The sequence below is a fragment of the Diorhabda sublineata genome, chromosome 6 (genome assembly GCF_026230105.1).
Source record: "Diorhabda sublineata isolate icDioSubl1.1 chromosome 6, icDioSubl1.1, whole genome shotgun sequence".
Lineage (NCBI taxonomy): Eukaryota > Metazoa > Arthropoda > Insecta > Coleoptera > Chrysomelidae > Diorhabda > Diorhabda sublineata.
Window position 1 is genome coordinate 8514653 of NC_079479.1, and position 26385 is coordinate 8541037.

Below are 26385 nucleotides of genomic sequence, written 5' to 3' on the forward strand. Positions count from 1 at the left end.
GTTAGTATTATCGATTTTTGATAAATTCCTACATACAATGCAGTTTCACTGAAATACAATAACAAATAAATTTATGCTGTTCATTATCACCTGAAAAAATTGATCCAATTTAATGATATATTTCTCCTTTAACTGTAAAAGTTGGTGAGAACCGGGCATTATTATAACTTAATCCACTCCAAAAGAGGTCATTTGGAAGCATGAGTTTTATCTTCTGATTTTACTCAAAAATCGCTTTGACTCATCGCTACCATTCAACAACAAAATTTTCAACGGCTCTTCTGGTTCACCAAGCAATGGAAGTAAAACCACTGGAACAGCACATTCCAGGAGTTTCATCTTTTCATTTGAGTGCATTGCAATATTGACATTTCTTATTCATTGAGCCAATAACAATTAGAGGATGATTGTGATATTCCATTGTAGTGTCATATTGAAATCCAATCTTATTAAATACGGACCACTCTTTACACATGAAATTTTGACGGCGCGTGGTATCTACTTCTGCTCGAACAATACTCCTAGCCTGTGATTGTTCTGGCGTTTCTATCGCTCTGCAAGCTACCCGCTGCTGAGCATGTCTTTCTAAACGACGTTGGGTCTGAAGAGGTGTTTCAGCAGCTCTCAAATCACAGCACCTTGCATGCTGTTGTCTTCTCAGCTCTGCTGACCGAAGATTCTTGATTTCGTGCAACTTTTGCTGCACGAATTTTTAGATAATGTAGATTTACACTTCCGAGACTTTTTTAGACTTACGCCTTCAGTGACAGTTGAAAATAACAACCTTAAAAACAGCTGAAACTATAGTCAATTGAATTGGATGTATATATAGATTAGAAAACATATTGACTTGACCTTCGTTAATATCGTACGTCGATAATATAGTATTTTATGTTGATATTTGTTGACAACATTTTTTTTATTTATGTATAAATATTTTTCCAATAAAAAGTATACTATGTTACTTTTAGTACTTCCCAGAATATGTGAACAAATTTTCATAATGATTCGTCAAGTAGTTTTTGCGTGAAAGCGTAACAAACATCCACGGTTTCACATTTATAATATTATTAAGGATAAAACAAGGATTTTAAGTTATATTTTATTTATGAAACTTCATCTTGAAAAAAACGTTTTGATATGAAATAAAATAAGGGTTGCAATCTCACTTCCGTACAATGTGATTGGAAAATTGAAAAAGTCCTTTGCGAGTGCAGAAAATGATAGAATTTCAAGTTTCTAGTTTCACTGAAATTTAAAAAAAAACTCAATTCTCGTCACTATCTTTGAAGAGTGATATTTAGGAAGGGGACGGACTGAGAAAATTTTGTTATAGGAACGAACCATATTTTTTTATACGTGTTATCACCTTCTGAATTAGATGCACGATTTAACAAAAGAATGGATAATTGTAGATATAAGAAGTTAGTTCTCAAATCTATTTGATTGCAGAATTTGTGAATAAAGTCAAATAAAAATTGTCACTGGTTTGGACATGGGGTCTTGTTGACGGACATTTGAAATATTGGGCGTTAGCTAATTTCCAAATTGATAGTCAAGGGATATAACGTAGCTTTAAATTTAGTTGCTTGCTGTTTTTATCAAGCAATACTGGTAATTCAAATCCAAAAATTCTATTTCAGGATAATAACATTTTTTAGAACTCATGCTTCTTAACAAAAGTTAAAAGACAATTTGAAGATATTTTCAAGGAAAATATATCCAATACTCACTCTTCGACAACTATATTGTTACAAAAATTAGTTTAACAGAAAATTTTGGAAATACTTTGTATTGTCTTAATATATATAAGGTCTTATTCAAGTCATGCGAAAAAATTAGGTGTTCAAATTAATGGTAATGGATCTTTCTCAATAAAATTTCACTTACATCTTTTCCGTATATTAAAAGTGATGATTGATATTAATTAATTCATTCATTGAATTCAATATTAACACTAATATTTTTTCAATATTTCTCCCCAATTATTTAGGAGATGCTATTGATATCACTTTGTGTGATAAAAAATCTTTTTTACGACTTAATTTTGAATTATTTTTTATTTGAGAATATTTCTTAATATTGACTATTCCTACAACCAAAATATATGAAGTAAAAATGAAATTATTAATCGTATTTCAGTCTCACATTTTTTCACTATCAATTATTTACTATCATGATGTTGTATTCGATTTTTTGTGGATTATTTTTTCACCGGATATACGACTATGGGTTCTATAATCAAAACGGATGGAAAAATTCAATACGAATATTCTTATTATACAAAATTAAATCTCAAAAAAACTTTTGAAATGCCAACTTCACCCTTTGATAATGATTATTTCTTTACGAGGGATGATATTTGGGAAAGGGATGCAACATAATAATTTTATAGAAAGGAATCACCTGCTCTATTTTCTCGCATGAATTCAGAAATCCCTGTATATATTATACATTAAAGAAACAATCGTTTGAACTAAATTTCTTTTCGCTAAAATCAAAATCAACCACAAAATATTTATAATATTCCTATTTGAAATTGGTATTCATATCAGAAACGTTTCTAGTAAATACGTTGTTTATTAAATTGAAAGCAAGATGCATCATTTCTTTATTAAAATTAGTACAAGCAGCACTAATATTCGATCTTTTAAGCTTCTATTCATTCATGTTTTTTCATTGCGTTATAGCAACAAGCCACCAGTCAAGTTTGGTCAAATTGATTTTGTAGATGATTGTTTTCCATGATGTGTACTGAATTATGGATTTCATAATTTGAGTTTGAACAAATTAAACGTGCAATGCAATACAAAGTGGTCTGAGTTTCAGAACAGTAGGCACGCAAATACACGATCTTTCTATCATTGTTATTGTTGACCACAGTTGCTGTACCACTGTTTTAGTTTCGTTCTGAGCAAGAATATTTTTTTTAACAGTTTCAACATGAATCGCCAAAGTTCGTCTAGAAAATAAAGTTCGAAAACGGTATGAAACCATAGTGCTGTAATTCAAAGTGTCTATACGTATATTTTAAATTTAAAAGAACGTGTTTTGATATTTCATTTCCAAATTTATGAACAAGTGCCTTCTTCTGACTTATGTTAGGAAGTTGCAATAATGCAATTAGATCATTCTAATGTTCTTGGATATGAAATGATTAAAGCATATGTTCACATTTTTAAAATAATTTTTGTTTGATTTAGATTAGATTAGATTATATATATCAAAAGAAAATAATAAACTCATTCGATCTTGAGAACAATTTTTTATTTCGCCATTAGATGCAAAAAAATTCACTATGTCATACCTCCAAAAATATATAGTCTGCCAAAACTGTACAAACCTGACATATCTCTTCGACCAATTGTTTGACGTATTCAAATTCCACTCACCTTAATTATTTGGAATATATTTTGAAAAAAATTTATACCAAACCAAATACATTTCAAAGCAAAACAATTATAAAAATTCCTGACAAATATATATTTATTTCGTTCGAAGTAGTTTCTTTATTCACAAATATTCCTATTATAATTGTGAAGGATATATTGATCAGTGTCTATGGTGTTTTCGATGGTAAGTTTACTGCTTTTATTTCTATTTTAATCATTTTGTATTCTTTTGTTTCAGCTTCTCATTTCCTTGGTAAAGTTCCAAGGAAGAAGTAGATTGAGGCCTTGGATTCAACAAAAATAGGGGTGATTGGTTGCGTAGAGTAGGCAGATTGAGACCACGGAATCGTGAGTTTTGAAGTCAGAGTTCGAAGTTGTCTCACATAGATAAAGATAAATACAAGCAGGTGATGATAATAATAATTTTCATATGTTTTGGACTTCATTTGACATGGGTATCAATAGAGAATTTTTATAAATACTTTTACCACCACCGATTTTAATTGTGACTAGCTTTCTGTATCTTCATTTTCTGCTTTTCTTTCTGCAATCCTTCTGTTCTTCATGTTCTTTCATTGCACTTTCTAGTTGGGTAACTTGACTTTTTATATTGTTTTTATTTGCATATATTTAACGTTCAATAATAACTGTACAAAAATTTTGGTATTTATACTTATATTCTAATGAAAGTTAATTGTTCTCTTTTCATTTTCAATTAATTTTATTTTCCACTACCCCATGCTTTTTAAGGCACTATTTACTTTTACGCAAACTTAAAGAAAAACATGAAAAAGTTTCTTTATATTGCATTGCAGAATTAAGCATCGAAGTATACTTGACTGGTGCTTAACCTATTTTTTGTTTATCATGGGAGCTTTCTAATGATGTACATGATTAAAATTGTAATAATTCAGAAAATATCATCCACAATACAACAGTGAAAAAACGTTATCAGTTATCTTTATTTGTTAACATTCGTGTAAATAAGAGATATAAAATAACGTGGCTATCTAAAAATATTGTTTGCTCGGTATTTTTTAATCAGTTCCAATGATTTTCGAATTTGTATCTGCTATTATGACACGTTTCGTTGAAAAGATTCTTACCAGATTGACCTTGATTTTAGTATGTATTACCATTATCAATTCCATTCAAATAGATTACTGTGGAAAACAGATTCGACAAATGTTGAATTAAATTCAAATTGGATGAAATTATCAATGTACAGTAGGATTTAAAGCATGTATGTAATATTCTTTCATATGATAGTGTCAAATCTCAAAGCAAAACTTTGCAATAATTGTCATTCGCACGTTCGTATAATTAATATCCTAATATATATTCGTACTGTAAGTATATTGTTGTGAATGAGATTCAAATTAAGTCACAGTTGATACGCTTCAATTGAAAAAGTAGAAATTTTCGAAAATTAATAAAACAAATTTTTCAAAACATTTCATATCTATGTTTGGAAATTATTGATTGGATTTGAATTAACTATCATAGACGTACAATGGTAAGTCCAGCAAAACTTACAATTTGAGCAATCTTATGTCATCAATATTTCACATTTCACAACATATTAAAAAAGATGAAAAGATTGTTTGGAATAACACTGAAGTACCTTCCTAACGGAAGTCTTGAGGCTTGTTGATTTTTTTAATTAAGCACAAAAATTAAAAGAGATCAACTCGCTCCTCAAGATATTTAAACTTCAATTCATGTCATCCTATGATACAAAAAATATCAGTGATTGTGTTTCGTACTAAATATACTACACCAACAATAACAATTACATTGTCTGACACGCGTTTCGATAACCAAGGTATCGTCTTCAGAGACTGAAGGTAAACAAAAATCTAATGACTTGACTTACCTGTTTTATACTTAATTCTCCCACCAATAAACCTTCTCCCGTAAATATTGTTCTAGCGGGAAAAACTCCTTGGCGGGAATCTTCATATTTATTCCTTGACTACTAAACTATAGAGTGGACTGTAAGGAATTGGCCGTATTTAAGCTACTCTTACATCTAGCAATTTGAGTGCTTTCAAATGCATCCAACAATTTATTATTATTGGATAAATTTTTTAACAATTTTACACTACTAATATTTTCCGGTCCATCTCTTTAAGCCGAACAATAACGGAAAAAGTGGTTTTACATAGAGATTTCCTAAATCTATGACGATTGAATAACCTATTTACAATTATTTCATCAAAACCGTTAAGTACAGCTACATCCTCAATAGAGGTCTTTTCCTTATTGTATCTCTCGATGGTAAGCTGAAATTGGATTACTGATGTACCAGGAAATGAAGAATGGCCATCTTATGTTGGGTACAATGAAAAGAATCAGCCGGGATGTACCTGCACGTAGCGGTCTTTTTCATAAATACATCAAATTCTAACGTATTACTATTCCTAATTACTAAAGTATCTAAAAATGGTAACTGTCTATTATTTTCCATTTCATAGGTAAAACACACCGCTACGTGCAGGTGCATCCCGGCTGATTCTTTACATTGTATCTAACATAAGATGGCCAGTCTTCATTTCTTGGTACAAAGGGTAATCCACTTTCCACTTACCATCGAGAGATACAATAAGGAAAAAACCTTCATTGAGGATGTAGCTGTACTTAACGGTTATGATGAAAGAATTGTAAATAGGTTAATCATTAGGTATTAGAAACCACTTTTTTCCCAGCTCAAAATGAAAAACAAGAAAAATTTGCTCTGATACCTACCAATTCTCTTTAAACAGAAGGATTGGAAGGGATATTTAGAAGAGCTGTGGTAATTGTGATCGAAAGTATATTGGGCAGATTAAGAGATCCGTTATTGTCTGTTTTAAAGAGCACATAGCCCATTTGAAATGTGGACGGACCGGAAAGTTCGGTATTGCCGATCACGCTGCCAGTCACAATCATAACATGAATATTAATGAGGTAAAATTGTTAACAGTATCTTAAATAGGAACAAAGGGCCAATTCCTTACAGCCCACTCTATAGTTCAGTAGTCGAGGAATGAATGTGAAGATTCCCGCCAAGAAGTTTTTCCCGCTAGAATTAATATTTATTTAATTATTTAATTAATATAAGGTTTATTGGTGGGAGCTTCCAGTATAAAACAGGTAATTCAAGTTATTAGATTTTACTGGTTATCAAACCGCGCGTCAGACAGTGTAATTGTGATTGTTGATGTAGTGGTAGTTTAAACAGTGTGTCCATTGTTTAGTAAGTTTGGTTCTTAGAACTAACCAACATCTTTTCTATTAGTATCAGCTTAAAATATTAGAGTTCTGATATCCGATAATCAGTATACTGTGATGAAATAAAATTAAATTCCACAATTCTGACAAGTTGGTATTTATCATTACTATGAATAATTGCAACTGAATGAAGACTATATGTATAAAAATTACTTTTTTTCCTAACAATAATTAACTCTACTGAATTGTGTGAAATATTGGATCTAGCATTATGACTCATACGATAAATCTAAATGTATTATTTTTATTGTCATAGATGTGCACATCAATTTTTATAATTTAACATTTGTCATCTCTGTTAAAAGACCAGTTTGTGAAAGTTTTGGTACGAATAAGGTTCGGATTCAATGTGATTGGTAAATTGTTAGAGTTGCTCACGTGCGGAGTTGCAAATAATTTGATTTACGTGCTTATTTGAGATTTTTTGCAAATACTCATAAAACTATTTTATTGAAATATAGTAAAAATTTCATAACGCGTAGATATTATATTTTAAATTACAGTGCAGGTACCCGTTACTTGTTATATACGTAATTAAATTGATTAGCAGAAATGTGAAAGTATGTAAGCTATTGGTTTTTGTAATCACCATAATTATCACCAAGGTTTATAATGAATATTGTTGAGAGTTTGAATAATGGAAAGTTAGTTCTGATAGTGGAAGACAATGTAAATTATCTTACAGTAGTAGTATAATCAATAACTTATTTAGACGTTTACAGCGCATGTTTGCAAAGTACAACCACATACTCATTGTACCTGTAATAATAACAATAGTTATTTGTATGCCAAGGAGTGAAAGTGCTACTTTGTAGTACAAAGTAGTATTTCAGCCGCGGTGTACACAACATTTTTTAGACGACACATAAGATCCAAAACTTTTTCAATTACGCTGAAGTTTTTGATTTTTTACAGTGTACCCTGTGTTTTGTTTCTTCAGGAAATTGATGAGTTTTGGATATTTGTTGATGTGAACATCTTGTTTTATTGCGAGAGTACTTTTAATCATCGAGAATGTAGACCATAAAGTAGAACTTTTCCAGATTCTAGATTTTTCTGAAAAATAAGCGAGCACTATATTTTCCGTTGGATTTTTCGCCTTTTTCTGGTGACACCACTTCATAAAGAGCTCGTATTGTTTTTCGTACCTTGCACGATATTTATCCGGCAACGAATTAAGAACGTCCGCATTGCTTTCTTCGGCGAGATCAAGTGGCGTGGATTCGAGTGAAGTGGCTAGAATCACATTTAAGGAAGTTAAAGTTGTCTACTCCAGAGCGTCCCGAAAGTATTTTGCAGTACGGAACTGTCACTTTCTCTACATGAAACACACGAAACGCAATTTTCGGTATGTAAATGAATACAGAACGAACAACTTTCAGATGGAGTCATCTAAAAAATAAGTTTTTTCTTCAACTGCTATGAAAAGTGACGTATTTCTTACAGCTAACTTAGTTTCAAAATTTGCAAAATTCTTGTGTTTTCTTTGTTTGGCCAGGTAGTTCTGGGATCATCCTCGTAGATAAGAGATTAAATCACTTCCTTATTTCGTTGGGAGCAACAATAAGTGTATGAAAAAGTCAGGAAACGTGTACAAATTGCAATGAATCACTCTGGAATAGTTTGAATTTAGAAATAAGCTTAGCGATTGATTCTTTAACACCTCTAAACATGCTAAAATGCCGAAATGCTTCATGAAGCAGTTTTCTGTCATTCTGTGATGAGCGAAAATTCATTATATAATCGTAATTAATACTGCTAAAGCAAACTAAAATAATCGATTATTATTTTTCTCTCGTAATCCTTAAACACATATTACGCTTGGTTTCTCGTAAAATAATCAATTATTTTCGAAGCTCTGGTTTCGGTTTTCGGACATCATAACCTCAAATGTGGATTTATTCGAGGTTAAAGATAATTTACGATATTTGTATAAGCAAAAAATAGAGAATTTGCATCCGATAGTAACTTCCAAAGTCCAAGCTCTCTGCTAATACATAAATGAATAGAAAGTATGATATTCATCAAAATTGAATAGTAATCGGCCAATTTAAACATCTTTATATAGCTAAAGAGTACAACAAGAAGTAAAATGATATTCATTCATATTTTCACATACTGGTCTCAACATAATATTCATAAATACTTTAAACAATACATTATTGTCCTAACTGCAAAGGACTTAATACAATACCGCTGTGTGTATGTTTTTCACTAGTAGTTTTTTCCTTGTCTCCATCACTACTTTCACTATTGTCATTTCTTTCTAAAACAACACTCAGACAAGTCTCGGTATTGTCGCCTTGAGTAATATTCTCAGGTTCCCTCGATTTCATAAATTTCGATGTGTTTTTATCAGTAACGATCACCTGAAATACAAAAAAATAAATTAATTCAAAATATTCACATATATTTACTGTTCATTTAAAATATACTTCACCTTACATACACCAAAGAATATTCCGAAAGTGTGGAAAAAATATAAGCGACAAGAGGCCCTAGAGGATATAGAAATGGGAATCAAAGTTAATGGGACGTGGATTTACAATATCCGTTATGCCGATGATACCGTCCTAATCACTGATAATTCGCACGATCTACAACAACTGGTCAATAAGATAGTAGAACAGATCAAAATGAGCCTAAACATCAATACCAAAAATACAAAATTATGATTATTTCGAGAAACATAAATATGTTTGAAAACGCTACCATAACATTTAACGCAATGCCCTTAGAGAGGATGAATAAGTTCAAATATCTAGGAATCTGGCTCCTTGAAGACTTGGCATTAGGCGAAGAAATCAAATGTCGTATTGAGCAAACCCGACAGGCATTCTTGAGGTTTCAAAGACTGCTTACTTGTCTCGATTTTGATCTTAACCTAAGATTGAGGTTCGTGAAGTGCTACGGTTAGTCGGTAGACATGGAAGGCTGGACATTGAAGACGACTGCAATTTACAAGCTGGAGGCGTTCGAGATGTGGCTGTACCGTAGAATCCTTAAGGTGCCTTGGACGGCTAGACGGCTAGATTGAAAAACGAAGAACTGAGACGCATTGGCAAGTAACGTGAATTATTTGAATTAATAGGAGAAAATGGCGTACCTAGAGCACATTATGCGAAACAACGAATATCAATTTTTGCATTACTTATCAAAAGTAAAATCGAAGGAAAGAGAGGAATCTTGGCTGTAAAACATCAGGCAATGGACAGGACTACACGATACACTTAATACACACCGCAAGAAAAAGTGAAGCGATGGAAAATGTTATCGCGAACATCCATTAGAGGAAATGCATTGAAAGAAGAAGACTTCACCGTTGAGGCGTAACGTTGCCTCTCAAGAAAGTACAATATTTTTCATTACGCTATTCTTTCACAATTTCATGGTCTGTGTTATCTTCTGTTAGTAGTAAATTTTCTAAGGTTCAAGTGTTTCTAAATATATAATTCTTACAACAAATCTTCTAGATTCTAGACACACTAGTACATATACCTTTCCGGTATTCACGTCTTGATGTTCAAGCGTGGTCCCTTTTCTCTTTTCCTATTTCTGTCCCGATTAGAACCTTTTCAACCTTCTTCTGTGAGACAAGCTCTAATTCGAATTGTCTTTCGCCGTCCCTATAGCTGTCCTCGATGTATAACTTGGCATTTGCTTATGAAGTAGGGGTAAATGGGGCAATACGGATCAGCGAGTAATACCTATCAAGGCGAATCCAGACGAACTATTGATCTACTGTACGCCTGGCGGAGGTTGTTGGAAGCTCATATATATTGTTGCGCCAGTCTGCCTTGTGTCGTTGGCGAGTTAAGGCCATTTCGATCCGAGCGAATTTATTCTAAGGTAAGAGCCATTTTGAATGTTTTGGATTCGTATTCAGTATATTTTATACATCATTGATCAAAATTTGAGCTCCAGTTCTGATGTATCAATAGCTTTCTTTCTTCTAAGTACCTATATGTAAATGTTCTTATTGAGTTTTCGTATTTTCGTCGGAATCTTGTGAACAATTATTTTGTTGACTGGGTACTATGTTGCAGCAACTGATTATAATTTACAGTGCAGCTATTAAAATGAACAAAAATCGAAATTGTTGTTTATTATTATTTTTGAGCATATCATCTTCAAAATCCACACATAATTAATCAAAATAAATGGTATAGTACAAGGTGAGATAAATTCAGCGGAAGCTGGAATATCTTAATTTTGCGTCTTTATGACCTACTGTTGTTGAAATCGTAATTGTTTTTTGATAAATAGTAGATAGAATTTCTTTACGATACCAAAATTTAATATTTTTATTATATTGACTATATACTACTACCAGTATCTACTAGAAGTTTGATTGGAGGATTGGTGGTTTTTATATATGGTAATTGGGTGTTGTTAGAATTAGAAATTATTTCATTCAGGTTTTGATCATTTGGACTTTGTATGGGATTTGGATTTCGGTAATTGGACTTAGTTATTTTGAGAATAATTAAAATTATTTTCTTCTATGATAAGTGTAATAGCGGCTTTCATTGAAACTGGATTCTTGAGTCTAATTGTATGTTGTACTAAACCGGTTAAACTCCTAATAAGTTTTTTCAAAGCTATTTAATCGTCCGCGATATATCTTTTCTAACAGATTCTGTTCTATCTGATCTAACTTTGTTTCATTTATAAAAGGATGTGCCATTACTAGGTCGTGCTCAAAACATTCTAGTGATCTCTTATCGCCAAAACATTGTTCTAAAGCTTCTTTTAATAAATTCCAAATATCTAACTCTGTTCTACATCCAACTTAAAGATTTTCTCTTCCTACTAATTTGGAACGAATAGCTCTTAAGATATAATTATTGATTACTATGTCACCTACACCACTGTACGTATCAATAAGAAATTTTCTATAAATTGTATAAGAGTCGATGTATTGCCTTGAAAAGGTGCAATTAGGTCTACGGATAATTTCAAGATTTGAATACTAATATATTCGTTATAGTTTGCCGTATTGTTTTTACAACCATCGTTTTCTTCTAAATTCACTGATTTGTTGAAACTAGAAATCAATTCGTCAATATTTATATCAGAATTATTCACTAATTAATAAACAAGATACATATTTTTCCAATAACTAAATACATGAAGGGAGTTAATTTCCAACAGGAAATATTTCACCTATCGTAAAATTGAGAAAGTGTAATAGGAAAACTCGGTACTCATCTACGGGTACTTCTTGATTCTGCTTGTCCTGATTGATATAGGTCGTTGTCGTCTGAGAGGTCTCGTTGCCGTGAATTGTAGGAAATAAACAACTACGAATTATTCTATTGACTGCGCCAGTTAAGGTATTTTATACGAGAAATATATTTTTATAAACAAAATCTATGTTATGTAAAATACAAGTTCACCGATTCAGAGTTACAAACAAAATGATTATTATTTGTTTCAATATATAAGATGTGTTTTAATGTTTTTTTAAGGTTTCGTATTATTTCCAAATTTGTTCGTAAATAAATAAAAGTATGTTCCGAAATATACGTGTACAGCTTTAGACGCAAATATTTAACACCTGCTTTTTCTACTTTGTTTTCGAACTAAACTAAACATTCCAAGTTAGATGATCCCCATTCCCCAATTCTCCCCTACGGAGACGGAGTTACCTGTTGGGAGTATCCTCTTTTTGATTGACTGGAGTCTTACGATCATATAATTCCATATTCCCAAATACTTCATGTTTTATATATAATAAGCAATCAAAATTGGAAGTTTATTTTCGATACATGATAAAAAGTCCCGATTTGCTTTTTGGTACATTACATCGAATTGAATTCATTGATTAATATAAATATGAAAAACAGTTTTGTGCCAAATCAAGTTGAATAGAAAACTCAATACTAACCGGTTTAGTTTCACTGGCACTATCGGAACTAGATAAACTTTGAATATCGTAGACTAAGTCTAGAGTCTGGAGCTCAATAATGGAGTCTTCATCCCTTGGAGATTTATTCCCTTCTTCACTGAAGCTACTCGGTAGATGGATCTCGGGTATGGAGATCTTAGTAGCTGACTGAGGTAGCTCCTTATATTCTGCGGTACTAGTACTAGGCAACGAATGGTTAGGCGGAACTATGGAAACTTTCTTTTTGCTTTTTCTGTGGGAAGTCTTATCTACTTTTACGAAATCGGCATCATGCGCACAACTAAATTTACTCGTCAAATACTTATTTGATCCGTGAGGACAAGCATTTGCTTTAAGTCTAGTCTTTTTACGATTTCTAAAACAAGTAGACGGCACGGCACATAATAACACCCGAATTAGGCAACACAATAGGCCGCATGCTATTAAAGTAGGTCCAATTAGTCGTAATTCTAATGTTTTGAAACCTTTTTCGCCAGTTCCTACGAAGAAGATTACACTGCCTATTGCTGTAGTTCCTAGACCCACGTAAAGGAGTGCGTTCGCTGCTGCACTCTGATGATAAACACTGAAGAAGTCGTCTTCGTCCGATCCAACGCCATAACTTGAATCATGTATCTGGAAAACATTTGAAAAATATCTTATGAGTTGTTTGAAAATGAAGAGAAAATGGAGAAAGAGATATTAGAATTATGTAGGATTATAATCAAACCTATGTTACCGATATTTAAAAAAGTAGAGGAATAAATTTTCTTGATACAATTCATAAGGGAATGACTACTATTCTATATTATGAAACTCTAGTTAGATGAAATACATTATTATGAATATGAAACACTAGAAGAGGGACAATTCATTGCCTTATTTCACTTGTCATATTCCCCGGATCCGGGTCCCTCCGATTACTTTCTGTTTTCCAACTTTGTAGAGAGCGATTCAGTTAGGTAAATGAAGAGGTAATCGCAGAGATAAACACGTATTTTGCAGAGAATGATTATTTCTTGATTGTGTGAAAAATTTGAAACTCCACTTAACTAAGTGTGTGGAGTTCAAAGGGCATTATGTTCCCAACTAAATTTTTTTATCAAGTGTTGTTTGCTTTATAATAAATAACTGAGAAATTTTTTTATTGGAAATGTGTAAGGTGTGCAAGGCCAACAAATGATAATTGAAATTATGATATATTCTGAAATTAGTTGCTTAGTTCAGTGAAACAAGTTCTGTTGCCGACAGAAGAAAGAATTTAACGTTGTTAATGTTTTTGTGGGAGCAGCAAAATTAAAATTTTTAGGTGCTTTTAGTGCAGAACCTTGAACACCACTTCATAGTAAAATAGGACTCACAAAATAGCGAGGAACATACTGTTAAATAATTTTCACCCTAAAATGTAGATTAATTAACAGATTAACAGCTTATTGAAGACGATTTTAACAGACGAATTGATTTGTTCTAATGAATTTAAGTTATTGTTCACTGGGCATGTCACTATACGAAACTGTATTAGAGTCATGAAAATCTGCCATTTCTTATATTAACATTTCAAAAATTCAATAAAATGTGATGCTTCTCGTTATTTTTTTTAGTTCCATCGCAAAACAGTATGATTTGAAAAAACTTTTTCGATATTTTTTCCAAAAATACAATATAGGAAGATCCAGTTTTTGCTATTAAAAAAAGACTTTTAAGATAAGGAAGCAATCAACCTTCAGCTCTAATTATATAATAACCGATATATAGAGGGTTATACGTTCCCAAATTGACTGATGTAGACTAAAAAAGTCATCTTGATAAATGCCCTTAGGAATAAATTTTTACAATAATTATCAACGACGCTATCAAAGAATTTCCCATAGTTCTTGAACATGTTTCAAAATAACCGAATCATCATACAATTCAATCTCAATATTTTTTTATTCAAATACGTATGAGGGAGTTTTGTAAATATTTTTACCAAGTAACCACCCCAGCACCTGTAAAGTTGTAGTATTAAATGTGGCAACACAGCTATTGCTAGTGAATTCGACAGTACAATGTATCGAAATAGGTAAAAATTTCGCAGTAAGCGAATAAACACACGAGTATCCTATCCAAACAGTAATCGCTGAAGACTGGAAGTAACGCATCAATTGTGTTCTTAAAGAAGAAAAAAATATGTGGAACAGACAACAGGATAGAGTGAAACATTAAAGCAGCCATTATTAAAATTAATGATGACGATAATGATAGGATGAATGAATATTAAACGTGTTGCTCTGGTAAACCCATGCTTTGAATTATGTATCTAGCCTATAAAATATTAAGATACATTTCGTCTTTTGCCCTCGTATATAAGTCATTATTTTGTAACGTTGATACTTTTTAATTGATAAATGACATCCAAAACGTTTGTAATTTGTTAACAATTTTATAACGATTTGTAGATTCACACCTTTTATGTTGACATTGACATTATTTCACGTTGATGATAATAAAAATTGTGGATAACTTTAATCCAAATGATACCAATGTCTTAACTTCTGTGAATAATAAAGTATAGTTCTTCCAATATCAATTGCAGAAGACAGTTATGCGAGGATCAATCTATATTTCATAAATACGCACGGCACTCATACCAAATTAAGAAATGAAAAATAATGTTTACTTCCCGCATAAAATTCAGTAAATATCTAACAAATCGTCAGTCCACGTGGACTTTAATCTCCACTGTTTACCAATCGAAACATCGAATAGAGGTAGGAAGAGCAAACTTAGAATCAGATTTACGAAAAGGTAATCAGTCTCCAAAACTAAAGAGGTTGTAGAACTCATAGCAGCAGACCGCCAAGAGCTTTGGTAAAACTGTGTTGAACACAAAGAAAAAGATGAGTATGTGGTATCACCCTCTGTTCAACCCATCATAATTCAATCAAATGATGACTCTAGTTCAGACGATTCTGACTACCATGATTATTTATAAAGATACTTTGGAATTGAAATGTCTTTTTCCTTCATGGTTTTTGCTTTGAAATTTCGTTTTCCAGAAAAAAACGTATGTATTTTGAAAGTATTTTTAAATTGATAAATTTATAAAACTTCGTACTTCAGGGACATAGCTTCGCCGATTATGAGCGGGGATTCCCGTAGCGCGTTTGTGAATATTGTAGTATTGAGTGTGAACGGACTCCAGTTGATATTTTCTAATATAAAATCGTCGAATATAATTTCCCTCGCCGTCTTTACCTACCCTGTTTCTTTTCATCCATCGATGATGGGCTTCCGTTTGCTTGATACGATGTTGCCGCGCTTCCTCGGAGAGCGAACAGCGTCTGTCTCTTTCACGTTCCTGCCATGCGGCTCGACCCTGTGAACACTAAATACATATATGTAATAGGTTATTTAAATTGGTGGTTATTTTATTTACGAAGGGTGTACCAATGTAATGACTATTGACTTAGGAATTAGATAGAGAAAAACTGACCAGCCTCGCTTTAATCGCCAAATCTTCATATTTCTGAGGATGTTCAACAGGAAAATGATATTTTTTTTCTAAAATCGTGAAAAAAAGATAAAAAATACTTTTAAACTGAAAATTTGGTAAAAACGATTTAATGATTCTCGAGGATGCTTTGAGTTTTAATTATCCTCTCACGAATTCTTCAATCACAAAGGAATTTTAAACTCGAGATATAAATTGAAACATTTTTTGAATAACTGTCTTTTTTTGCACTATGAAAATAGTTGAGTTAAGACAATTTCAATTGTCTATTTTCAAATATCCAATATTCCTATCCTTTCACTCCTCCATCTTTTATTTCCTTCGTTTTTTCCAAAACATAGGAATAACAATGAAAAACCGGCCTTCCATAAACTTACATCAAATCTGTATAAATGTCTCTTTAAATTATGAGGAGCGTTCAAATGGCAAGGTACTAAACGTCTTGACAACCAAACCAGTTGAAATAATTTGAAACTGCGGCCTTTGGATAACGTAGTGAGATATCTATGGATTCGAAAGTAGTTGTGTGCTTCGTGCAATTGATACAACAGTAGGCGAAGTGACGTATACAATACGGGGTGTATCACGACGAGTTAAAACTATCTGTATATGACAAAATACTTATAGCAAAATTATGAAAATTTCTACGTTTGTGTTTTCGGATACTTTTTAACTAAAATATTTTCAAAAATGGCCGACTTCCGGTAGAACCGGACTGTAAATTTGCTATTTTAAATGAAACACTCTGTATATTAATACATTTTTGAAATCTACGTAAAATTTTGGTATAATTTTGTCTTAAAACTATTTTCGAAAAATACATACTTTTTAAGTTATTTTTTTTTAAATTTGACCGTTGCATTATACAGATATTACATGTTTTCTGTAAATTTTTAGAGATGTGGTGTGGTCTAAATTTTATTTTGACCCGTTGATTCAACCACTAAGAAATAAAAAATGGTTTATCTTGTCAAGGTCTGTAAAACAAATCAAATCAAATTGTATTTACTCATCCTATTCCAACTTTTAGTGGTTTCCGAGATATTTGAGGTTTTAATTTTTTATATTTTTAGTAGACTTTTTAATAAATGACACCAGGGCCGGATTAAGATTTATAAGACCCGGGGCTAAAATAATGTCTGGGCCCCTTAAGGAATTCGGAAACCCGGAAAAATTCACAAAATAATATTAATACATTAGATTTGTGGTATCAACACATCAAAAAATAAAGAAGTATTTCCAAATGATGGGGCCCTCTTGGACCTGGGTCCCGGGGCTATAGCCCCCCTTAGCCCCTAGCTTAATCCGGCCCTGAATGACACTTTTTTAACTGTCATTAGTCAATTGTTGATACTTTCGAAAATCGTTAAAATGGTTCGTTCTCAATTTAATAACGAAGAATATGTGAAATTGTTTTTAATACATGGTGAATGTGTTGTCACAAGAACATGTACTTTATTAGCTGCAAGATATCCAGATAGACCACGTCCAAACTCGCATACTGTTAAAAGAATCCTCAACAATTTGGAGCTATACGGTTTTAAGCAAAATTTAATCAAATTAAAGCAGTTATTGACAATAATAATGCTGAAATTGATGTTATTGCTTATTTTACTGCTTATCCAGAGGCATCAATAGGTTTTTCCGTAAAAGATCTTGGAGTAAGCAAATCGTCGGTTCACCGTATTTTAGGAAAACATAGAATGCATCCTTATTCTCACAATTTGTGCCAAAATTTAAAACCAACCGATTTTATAAAACGAGTAAAGTTTGTTGAATTTTTGATAATAAAATGGCCAGGGAGACGAAGATTTTTTAAAAAACATAATTTGTTGCGACGAATCGAACTTCACAAAATATTTAATAGACACAATTCCCATTATCGGAGTCAAGATAATCTTCATTTGATCAAAGAACGTGCTTTTCAAGATCGGTGGCAGCTCAATGTCTTTTGTGCTATTAGAAATAATCAAATAATAACACTTCATTTTTACGATGGGAATTTAAATGGTTAGGAAGCACAATCAATTAATTTATTCGTAATTAATAATGTGAAAAACACTTTTGTTTTTGTATTATTCAATGTTTTTTGTTATATGTTGTTATATTTTAAGAAATTGAAAACAAAATTATTTGGAGCGCTTGCCACCAGACGAATTAAACAAACTTTTTTTATTCATGACGGTGCTCCTGCTCACAATTCAATCGTCTTAAATACATTTTTAGAAGAGTAATTTAAAGACAGGTGGTTAGCAAATAATTGTACTTTTCGGTGCGTTTGGTTCTCCCGATATGACGCTCTCAGATTTTTTATATTGGGTCAAACAAGAGGTTTACTCACAGGCCTTAATAACTAGAGAAGATTGTGAGCTAAGAATTCGAAATTCCTTCAATTTGATGATGATGATAAGCCGTGCGACGAATGGAGGCGTACTGAGAAGGCTTGAAAAATTCATTGAAGTTCAAGGGAACAATTTTGAACATTTATTCGATTAACTATTGCTTAAAATGAATCCTATAGCTTCAAATTGTTAAGTATCTTTTTAAAAATGTGCGATTTCGATCGTGGTCTATCTGGATATCTTAATGCAAAGAAAGCACATGTTCTTGTTACAGCTTTGCCTTATTTACCATGTATTAAAAGCAAATTCACATAATCTTTTTCATTTTTTAGTGCTTGTATCAACGTGCAACGGGTCAAAATAAAATAAAAAAATTATTTATAAGGGTCTGCAACGGTCAAATTGTGTTTCATTTGAAATAACAAAGTTACAGTCCGGTTCTACAATCTTTGAAAATATTTTATTTTGTATCCGAAATCTAAACGTAAACATTTTCATGATTTTACTATAAATATTTTGTCATATAGAGATAGTTTTAACCCGTCGTGGGACACCCTGTATAACGTACGCTAGTCCACTAGTCCAACAAGAGCAAACGGCAGGAAATACTCACAGATAATATTTGTCCAAACGTTTTTTGGTTCACACAAAGTGTACTGTCCAAATTCAAGTGAGAGCAACTTAAGCATCCGCTTGGATATGTCACCCTGTCAATATATTTGGTTTGCTCAGAAGCATGTCAAAAAGAAGCGATTCAACTCGGCAAATGAACTGAAAGACACACTATAGGACTGGGTCTTTCCATAGCCACATAAACTCCATTCCGGGAACACTGAATCCGTCAGCTCGTTGAACAGTTGGATAGTTGTACTCGGGCCTCTAGTCTTTTGAATTAGAAGTTATTTATACCTACCGTGTTGTGAAAACGGAGTGCAATGGCAGGTTTGGTACACATAACTTACATTTAGCATGTACATTCATAGTTAGTGTCTTCGGTAAGAATGAAATATTTTAAATACAAAATTTCATTACTTGAACTGTACAGTAGTTGTGCATGCGGCTATGCGGTGACTATTTGGAATACAAAGCAAAGAGGTGCATTCATAACTATTCACCAATATTCCTTATATTCCATTTGTAGGTGTGAATAAAAAGGATTTCCTTCATTCTTTTCTATTTCATTTGCATCCAGGAACATAATGGTTAAAATCATTACATAACACTGTCTGATCTAAATCCGCGTTGCTGTAGCTATATTATTTGCATAGTCTTGAAAAACAGTTTACACATGAAAAGTATATTTACATTTTTGTCCCATTTTGCATGATTAAATTTTAGCCGTAGTGATTAATATTTAAATGAATTTCAGTCATCAATATGAAAGAACCAATATATCCTACCTAATTATTTTTTATACGATATGATTTGTTGTACTAGGATATCGAAAAATATTTTTATTCCCCAAAGATATGATCAATGCATGAGGATATCTAAATGCAAATTACAATCGGTTGTATCTATGTTGAATATGTGATAGACAGAAAGAGATGGCACAGTGTGTTTGTGTTGCATACGAAAATACGAGGTGTGGTTATTAAATATAACGATATTTATATTACAAAATATTTCATTTTGAATTCATAAATTTTTGCTTATTATCAGCTACAATAAATATCTCCTCTATCCGTACAACTCTTCATGAAAACTTTACATTGTTTTCTTCTTTGAGTTTCTTCGGGATGCATGCTGTTTTATATTTCACAGCTCAAATATTGATCCTTATAATGTAGTTTTAGAAGTGAATTAGATCCAGTGAATGAGGTGTAGAAAACATTCACTACCTCATACTTTTAATAAAGTTTTGATTCAAATTATGGTTTCATGTGAAATTTCACAAAAATTCGTTGCTATACTTCACATTTTTGCAGTAAAGGAAAAAAGCAATTTCATGCGAATGAAGGGCACGGATATACTGATTTTTCTACAGTAGTCAGAGACACAACATTTGCAGAGAGTTTCAAGGTAACAGCTACTTTAGATTTTACATGAAGAGAGGTTCAAAAACTACTTTTTAGGTGAAGATGTTATGAACTAGTTTATGTAGTGGAACTAGAAAATTGGATATATTATTTCAATCACTTTTAGTTTACTGGCTTGTTTTATTGCAATAATACTTCTTCATTTCGTTCTAGTGTATCATTTCGTCCTTACTGTTGTTTTCCATTTTGTTTATGTAATTTTCGTTGTTTTCTTGCTGTTGAATTTCTACTAGTGATATTTTTGGGTAGTTACACTATTCCATATGTCAAACTTTTAGCTTTTCTAAACTTTAGTTTCGTATTTCAGGATGTTTCTTTTAACAGTACCTGTCTTTTTCTGTCTATCAAGAAGATCTCCAGTTTCTTGCTTCTAATACGTATACTTCAATTTACTATTGTTCTCTTTCGTTTTCTCCTTTTGTTTATCCTGTATTCTTTTCCTTTTGATTAATCATAATTCAATTTTTTCTACAAATTGTGGAGAATTTTTTGACAATAAAGCATTTCTCTCTTTCTCTTTATTTCAGCTAATAATTTGTCTGTGAATTCTTCGGAAATTTCTCATTGTTTATCTTACAAACATAAATATGTGTTAATTTGTTGGTAATTTTTCAATCTTCGATGTAGTTCACTATTTCTGTTATCATTTTCAGTTGAGATATAACTCATCTTTTTTACTTTCCTGTGGTGTTTTGTAACAGCAAACTGAACGAAACATGACCGGTGCGCTATTATGTCCAAGCCTGGGTCAGAAATAGAAAGAGAGAAGGGGGAAATGATTGCGAGTCGTGTGATGACGAGGATGAGGCGTAAATTTAGAGAACAAATTTTGATTACAAAAGTGATAACCAACATATTTACTATAAAACTATTTTTTTTTCATATTATTATTTGCTACTAGACATAAATTATGCACGGTTTTATAGATTATTTCTATTATTGTTTTATAAATTTGAACATGGAAGTTTTTCAGAATACTGTTCACACTTTTCAGTCTACTAAGAGTAGTGTACAGTTTGATTGTTTGTAGCTAGTGTCCAGCATCAAGTCTGTTCTTAAAAATATTTGTATTTTCAGCAGTCACTGTCTCTTCTTCTAATGTATTCCACATATATACTATACGATTTGTCAAAAAGTTCTTCCGAGGCAACTTGCAGTTTCTTTCCTTAGATAGTTTTCTTGACTGCCCTCTTAACTGCTGATTCGTATTCACATGGAAAATATCCAAATCGTAAATGTAAGAATTTAATAGGATTCTATTAAGTCTCCTCTAAAGCAATGTTTTCTGAAAGTGGGTAGGGCAAATATTCTTAGTATTTTAGTAACCCTTCGCTGAACTCGTTCTAAAAGCTTAGTATCCTTCTCAAAATATGGATTTCATACGGAATGCGCAAATTCAAGCTTTGGTCTTCTATACTTTTTTTCTTATCATCTCAACTGAGTGATCCTTAAAACTTTTTTGTACCATATAAGTAAATGAATTGGATTTCTTGCCTATTTGGTTAATATGTACATCCCATTTCAGGTTTTAGGTCACTATAACTCCAAGATCACATTGCTGATTAACTGTAATAATCTCCATACCGTTTAGTGCTTCATTTTCCAGATGTTTGTCCATTCCTCTACTGTGTGCAAGTCGTCTGTTGCTCCGAAGCAGATTTGGCAATAATCTTTGTATCATCAGTAAAGAATGATATATTTGTTTTAATGTCCACAGCAAGATCACTAATGTAGATTGCAAAGAGAAGGGGACCAAGAACAGACCCTTGAGGCACTCCACTAAGAACCTTGTGCTTGGTCGACAAAGTACCATTCGCTTTCACATGGTACTGCCTAAGCTGGAGAAAGGATGAAATTAGTTCCAAAAGATTCCCTCTTATTCCAAGATGCTCTAGTTTGTGTAACAATAATCTATGAGGGACTTTGTCGAATGCCTTTTCAAAGTCCAAGTATATGGCATCCGTAGCTTCTCCATTATTATAAGCAGTGGTCCACTGGTCTAGATATGCCAGAAGATTGGTTGTTGTGTGGAACAACCAGGAATAAACCCATGTTGGCTTTTGGGTACAATGTCATTATCAATTATGAAAGTTGTTAGTTCCTTTGCTATTATTTTCTCCATAACTTTACACTGATGACAAGTCAAACTAATAGGTCTATAGTTTGACGCTAGCCTTTTATCGCCTTTCTTACATATAGGAATTACAGTTGCTACTATATACAATGAATTTATGTTTTAAATTCCAATTTGGTATGTCTGCCTTATATTTTACCATAAGTTTATCGTGGACACAAAAAATGATGAACGACTCATCGTATTATGATTCTCTTATGATTTCGTTACACTTCAAATAAAATATCATTTTTCTCTGTTTCTCATAAAAGAAAAACGCTCAGAAGCTAACATATTTAAAGAAGCATGAAATAAACTTACCAAGTAATCCGGAGGAAATTGTGGAAAAGGTCTAATATCTCTTGTAGCTACATGGGTAGGTAAATCGTGCCGTCCTTGTCTGAGACGCTTTTTCCTTAGGCGCTGTTTCTCTCTAATAAGTAAGGCGGCTTGCATTCCGGCAGCTGCCGCTGTACTCATACAGCAGACCGAATCAGCATTGAACTATTTATTTAATTTTCTTCATTGAAATTTGTTTAACGCTCTTTTGATTCACTGAATAGCTCAAAAATGTGAGTTGACCGCAGAAAAGTCTTATTAAATAATATCAGAAGCTTTAAGTTTAATTTAGCGCGTAATCATTTATTGATATACCACATTTCGAAATGTAAGCAGCAAAAGTGTATACGTATAAAAAATATCTGGAGTAAAGGTTGTAATAGTTGTTACAGTTCATAAAGTTCATACAGAAATAAGCATTTGATCGGCAGTCTAAATTTATGTTTACAAAAATAGAGTTAAGGCAAAAAGCGATAAAATATATTTTGATATGTTGCTTTCGAAGTTATGGTCCCCGGGTTTGTCTATTTTATTTATTTATTTTTGGATGGCTACTGAATGGATACTGAATATTTGTTCCTAATGGATTCGTTTAGTACGTCATCCTGGATCGAAAGTACTGGCTAGTTGCATTTTATCAAGTTCATTTCTGAGCACTATGACAAAGGAATATTTTTATTATACACTTTTTTAGTCCCGATAGAATTTTGATTATATCGTAGTAAGTTCGACAAATACATTATCTAACATATATATTCAAACACATTGGTTTTTCCAATTAACTGAAAATTTAAACAGTTACCACTAAAGCATCTATTTTTCATCCAAACCATACGTCACTTTAACGTTGAACATTAAATTATAGAACGGATTAATTATTTTTTGAACAATTTATTCTACTCAAACATAATTGTTGATTTTTCACTATTTGAATGTGGATTGATATTCATCTCATTTGAAAGGTCTTTTTAAAATATATTCAGTAGTATTATACTACCTGATGCTTGGGAAAATGTAATTCAATTTATTCAAAGAATAATTTTATAAAAAACGATCTGCTGTGTTAAATAAATTGATGTATGACACTTTCATGCTAATTTATTGGTCAAAATGCAATTTATCGGTATGTTTTCCTTTACAATTTACACAAACATTGTATTTAAAATTGACCGCAATAAAATTTAGAGACGTAATAACTGAAGATATTGACGCCACGCTATTGATCTTCCTCTACCAATCTACATTCAAGGAAAACGCGGCTCAAAAACTAAGGTACATGGGATGCACTATGTCGTTGTAATCAAATAGTATTATCTGGTAAGTTGGTATTTGGAAACATATTGACAGCGGCTGATACATAACTTCTAAACGCATAACGCCTGTTGTCATTAATTATTCCAGACCCAACATTGATTCTCCGTTGGTGTTTCCTATGACTTTTACTTATTCAGTGAGAATTTTCTTTGTATCTGCAGTCTAGACAATTAACTGAACGCTTGAGGTAAAATAGAATACATAATTTTTTGAATAAAACGTGGATTGCTATTACATAAATTTGAATAACTGAATAAGTATTGCACACTCGTTTTTCAGAATACGTAATACTGTTCATTGAGTTATGCCTGTGTTTGTTCCAATTTGACATGAAACATTATGAGGATTACCTTTGGCAATTAATACAATATCAGATTTCACGTTTTTTGATACCTTAGGACGGACGCCAAGTATAATAAATATATTCAAAATAACCCAGTACATATCTATACATATAAAAAACAATTTTCGTTTTAATTCATAACAGCATACCGTTTAACACATAAGATATATTTCCAACATTGAGAATATCACGAAATGTCACAGACATTCATTTTATTTCTGAGCCAACGGATACTACTAGTCTAAGAGCTGGTCGCCATTTCGACTAAGGTACTTTCACAAGGCTGAAACTTTTTCTTTATGTTATTTAATATATTCAAAGTAAAAAAATCCACTTCTGGCAGGGTTATGTATCTTCACAAATCTGGCTTTCGAGTATATTTTTAATTAGACAATTTTGATGATAAAAAAAATTGCTAGATGATTTGCTCGGTTGCAAGTATCTGTAAAATGGATCGAAAGTTGCTAAGACAGTATTTTTATCACAAAAGTGATGACACCAATATATTGATAAAAGCATCTGATATAGATATCTTGATGATAATGTTGGGAAACATGGACCATTTATCAAGCTCATCTTTGCATATTGCAACATATCAGATCTATATAATCAATTAGGACAATTACTATCATCAAGCTTACCAGCATTTCATGCACTAACGTGTTACGATGTCCATCCTGCATTTTTCAGAAGAGCAGAAAAACCTTTCTAAATTCTTAAGAAATCCATACCATATCAAAAAGCATTAACAGATATTGGAAATGCTCATATCACCGGACGTAGTTATGAGATATTTAAAACAACTGAAAAATTCATTTGCCAAATTTATTTGGTCAAAGCAGACAATGTCAATGAAGCCCGATACTTCAAATTCATCACAACATACATTGCAAATTATGAAAATGAACCTTTTATTTGAAAATATGTTGATTATGATGCATCCAATTCGCCACCCAGTGAATCAGAATTAAAGGAGCAATTTTTACGGACTCAATATATATCAAGTATATGGCGCCATTCCCATTTGAAATGTCCTACAACATTGAAACCAGAAGTTTGTGGATGGATAATAGAGGAAGAAAAGTATACCTTTCAATGGGAAGATGGGAATATTGAACCATCATCTTTATATGACGTTTTGTTAAAATCCAATGAATTGGACAATACTACTTCGGGTGAGGAATTTTTAACATTAATTGAATTAAGTGTATGAATATTTATGTGTAATATCACGTATTCATAATAATTTCTTTTCCAGAGAGCGAAGAAAATGTAGAGGACGACGATGTAATTTGGAGGGACGAGATTACTTCTCATGAAGAGGGAGACAAATAATTAATTATTGGAAAAAAATGTTTCTTAAGTATTGTAATTAAACAAGTAACCTTTTGTAATTGAAGAAAAATATATACAAAATTACCTGTATCGTGATATTTTATTATAAATGCTCAACTTCACAAATAGTTCACAAGATATTTTAATATAATATTAATATTTTTAATATAAATATAATATATTTTAATATAATTAACAATATACTCAAAAGCCAAAAGTGGTGTGACTAATGTATGGATCTTTTATTGGCAAATGAATGAAGGAATCGAAAAAACGGCGTTTGAAGATTTTAAATACCCTTAACCCCTTAAAGGGTGCAATTTCTCAATTCCGATCTTCTTTTTTGCTATTTCTAAGCTGCCTGCAAATTTTTTTGAAAATTGTAGGTGTATATTTTGATTTGCAACGGACAGACTGACGGAAGGACACAACTTTTATGTTTTTAAGGGGTTTAAATTTCGTAGATGGTTGATCCATTTTGGATGAAAAGTTATGTTGGTAGGCATTGAAAC

General features: G+C 32.0%; 1 protein-coding gene and 1 long non-coding RNA gene across 2 annotated transcripts in view; one reads left to right on the forward strand and one right to left on the reverse strand.

The window, feature by feature from the left end:
• The first annotated feature begins 6042 nt into the window (after positions 1–6042).
• LOC130446030 (uncharacterized) lies at positions 6043–25953 on the forward strand. The gene is made up of 3 exons (XR_008910103.1): positions 6043–6630; positions 10298–10514; positions 25797–25953. It is a non-coding gene; the product is annotated as an uncharacterized LOC130446030 (long non-coding RNA).
• Positions 8628–26385, reverse strand: part of LOC130446029 (uncharacterized) — a 126569-nt gene continuing 108811 nt past the window's right edge. The window contains exons 4-6 of the mRNA XM_056782010.1: positions 15797–15922; positions 12556–13191; positions 8628–9034 (exon numbers count right to left, since the gene is read on the reverse strand). Of these exons, the coding sequence (XP_056637988.1) occupies positions 8825–9034; positions 12556–13191; positions 15797–15922 (972 nt within the window). The 3' untranslated portion in view covers positions 8628–8824. The remainder of the gene's footprint in view (positions 9035–12555; positions 13192–15796; positions 15923–26385) is intronic.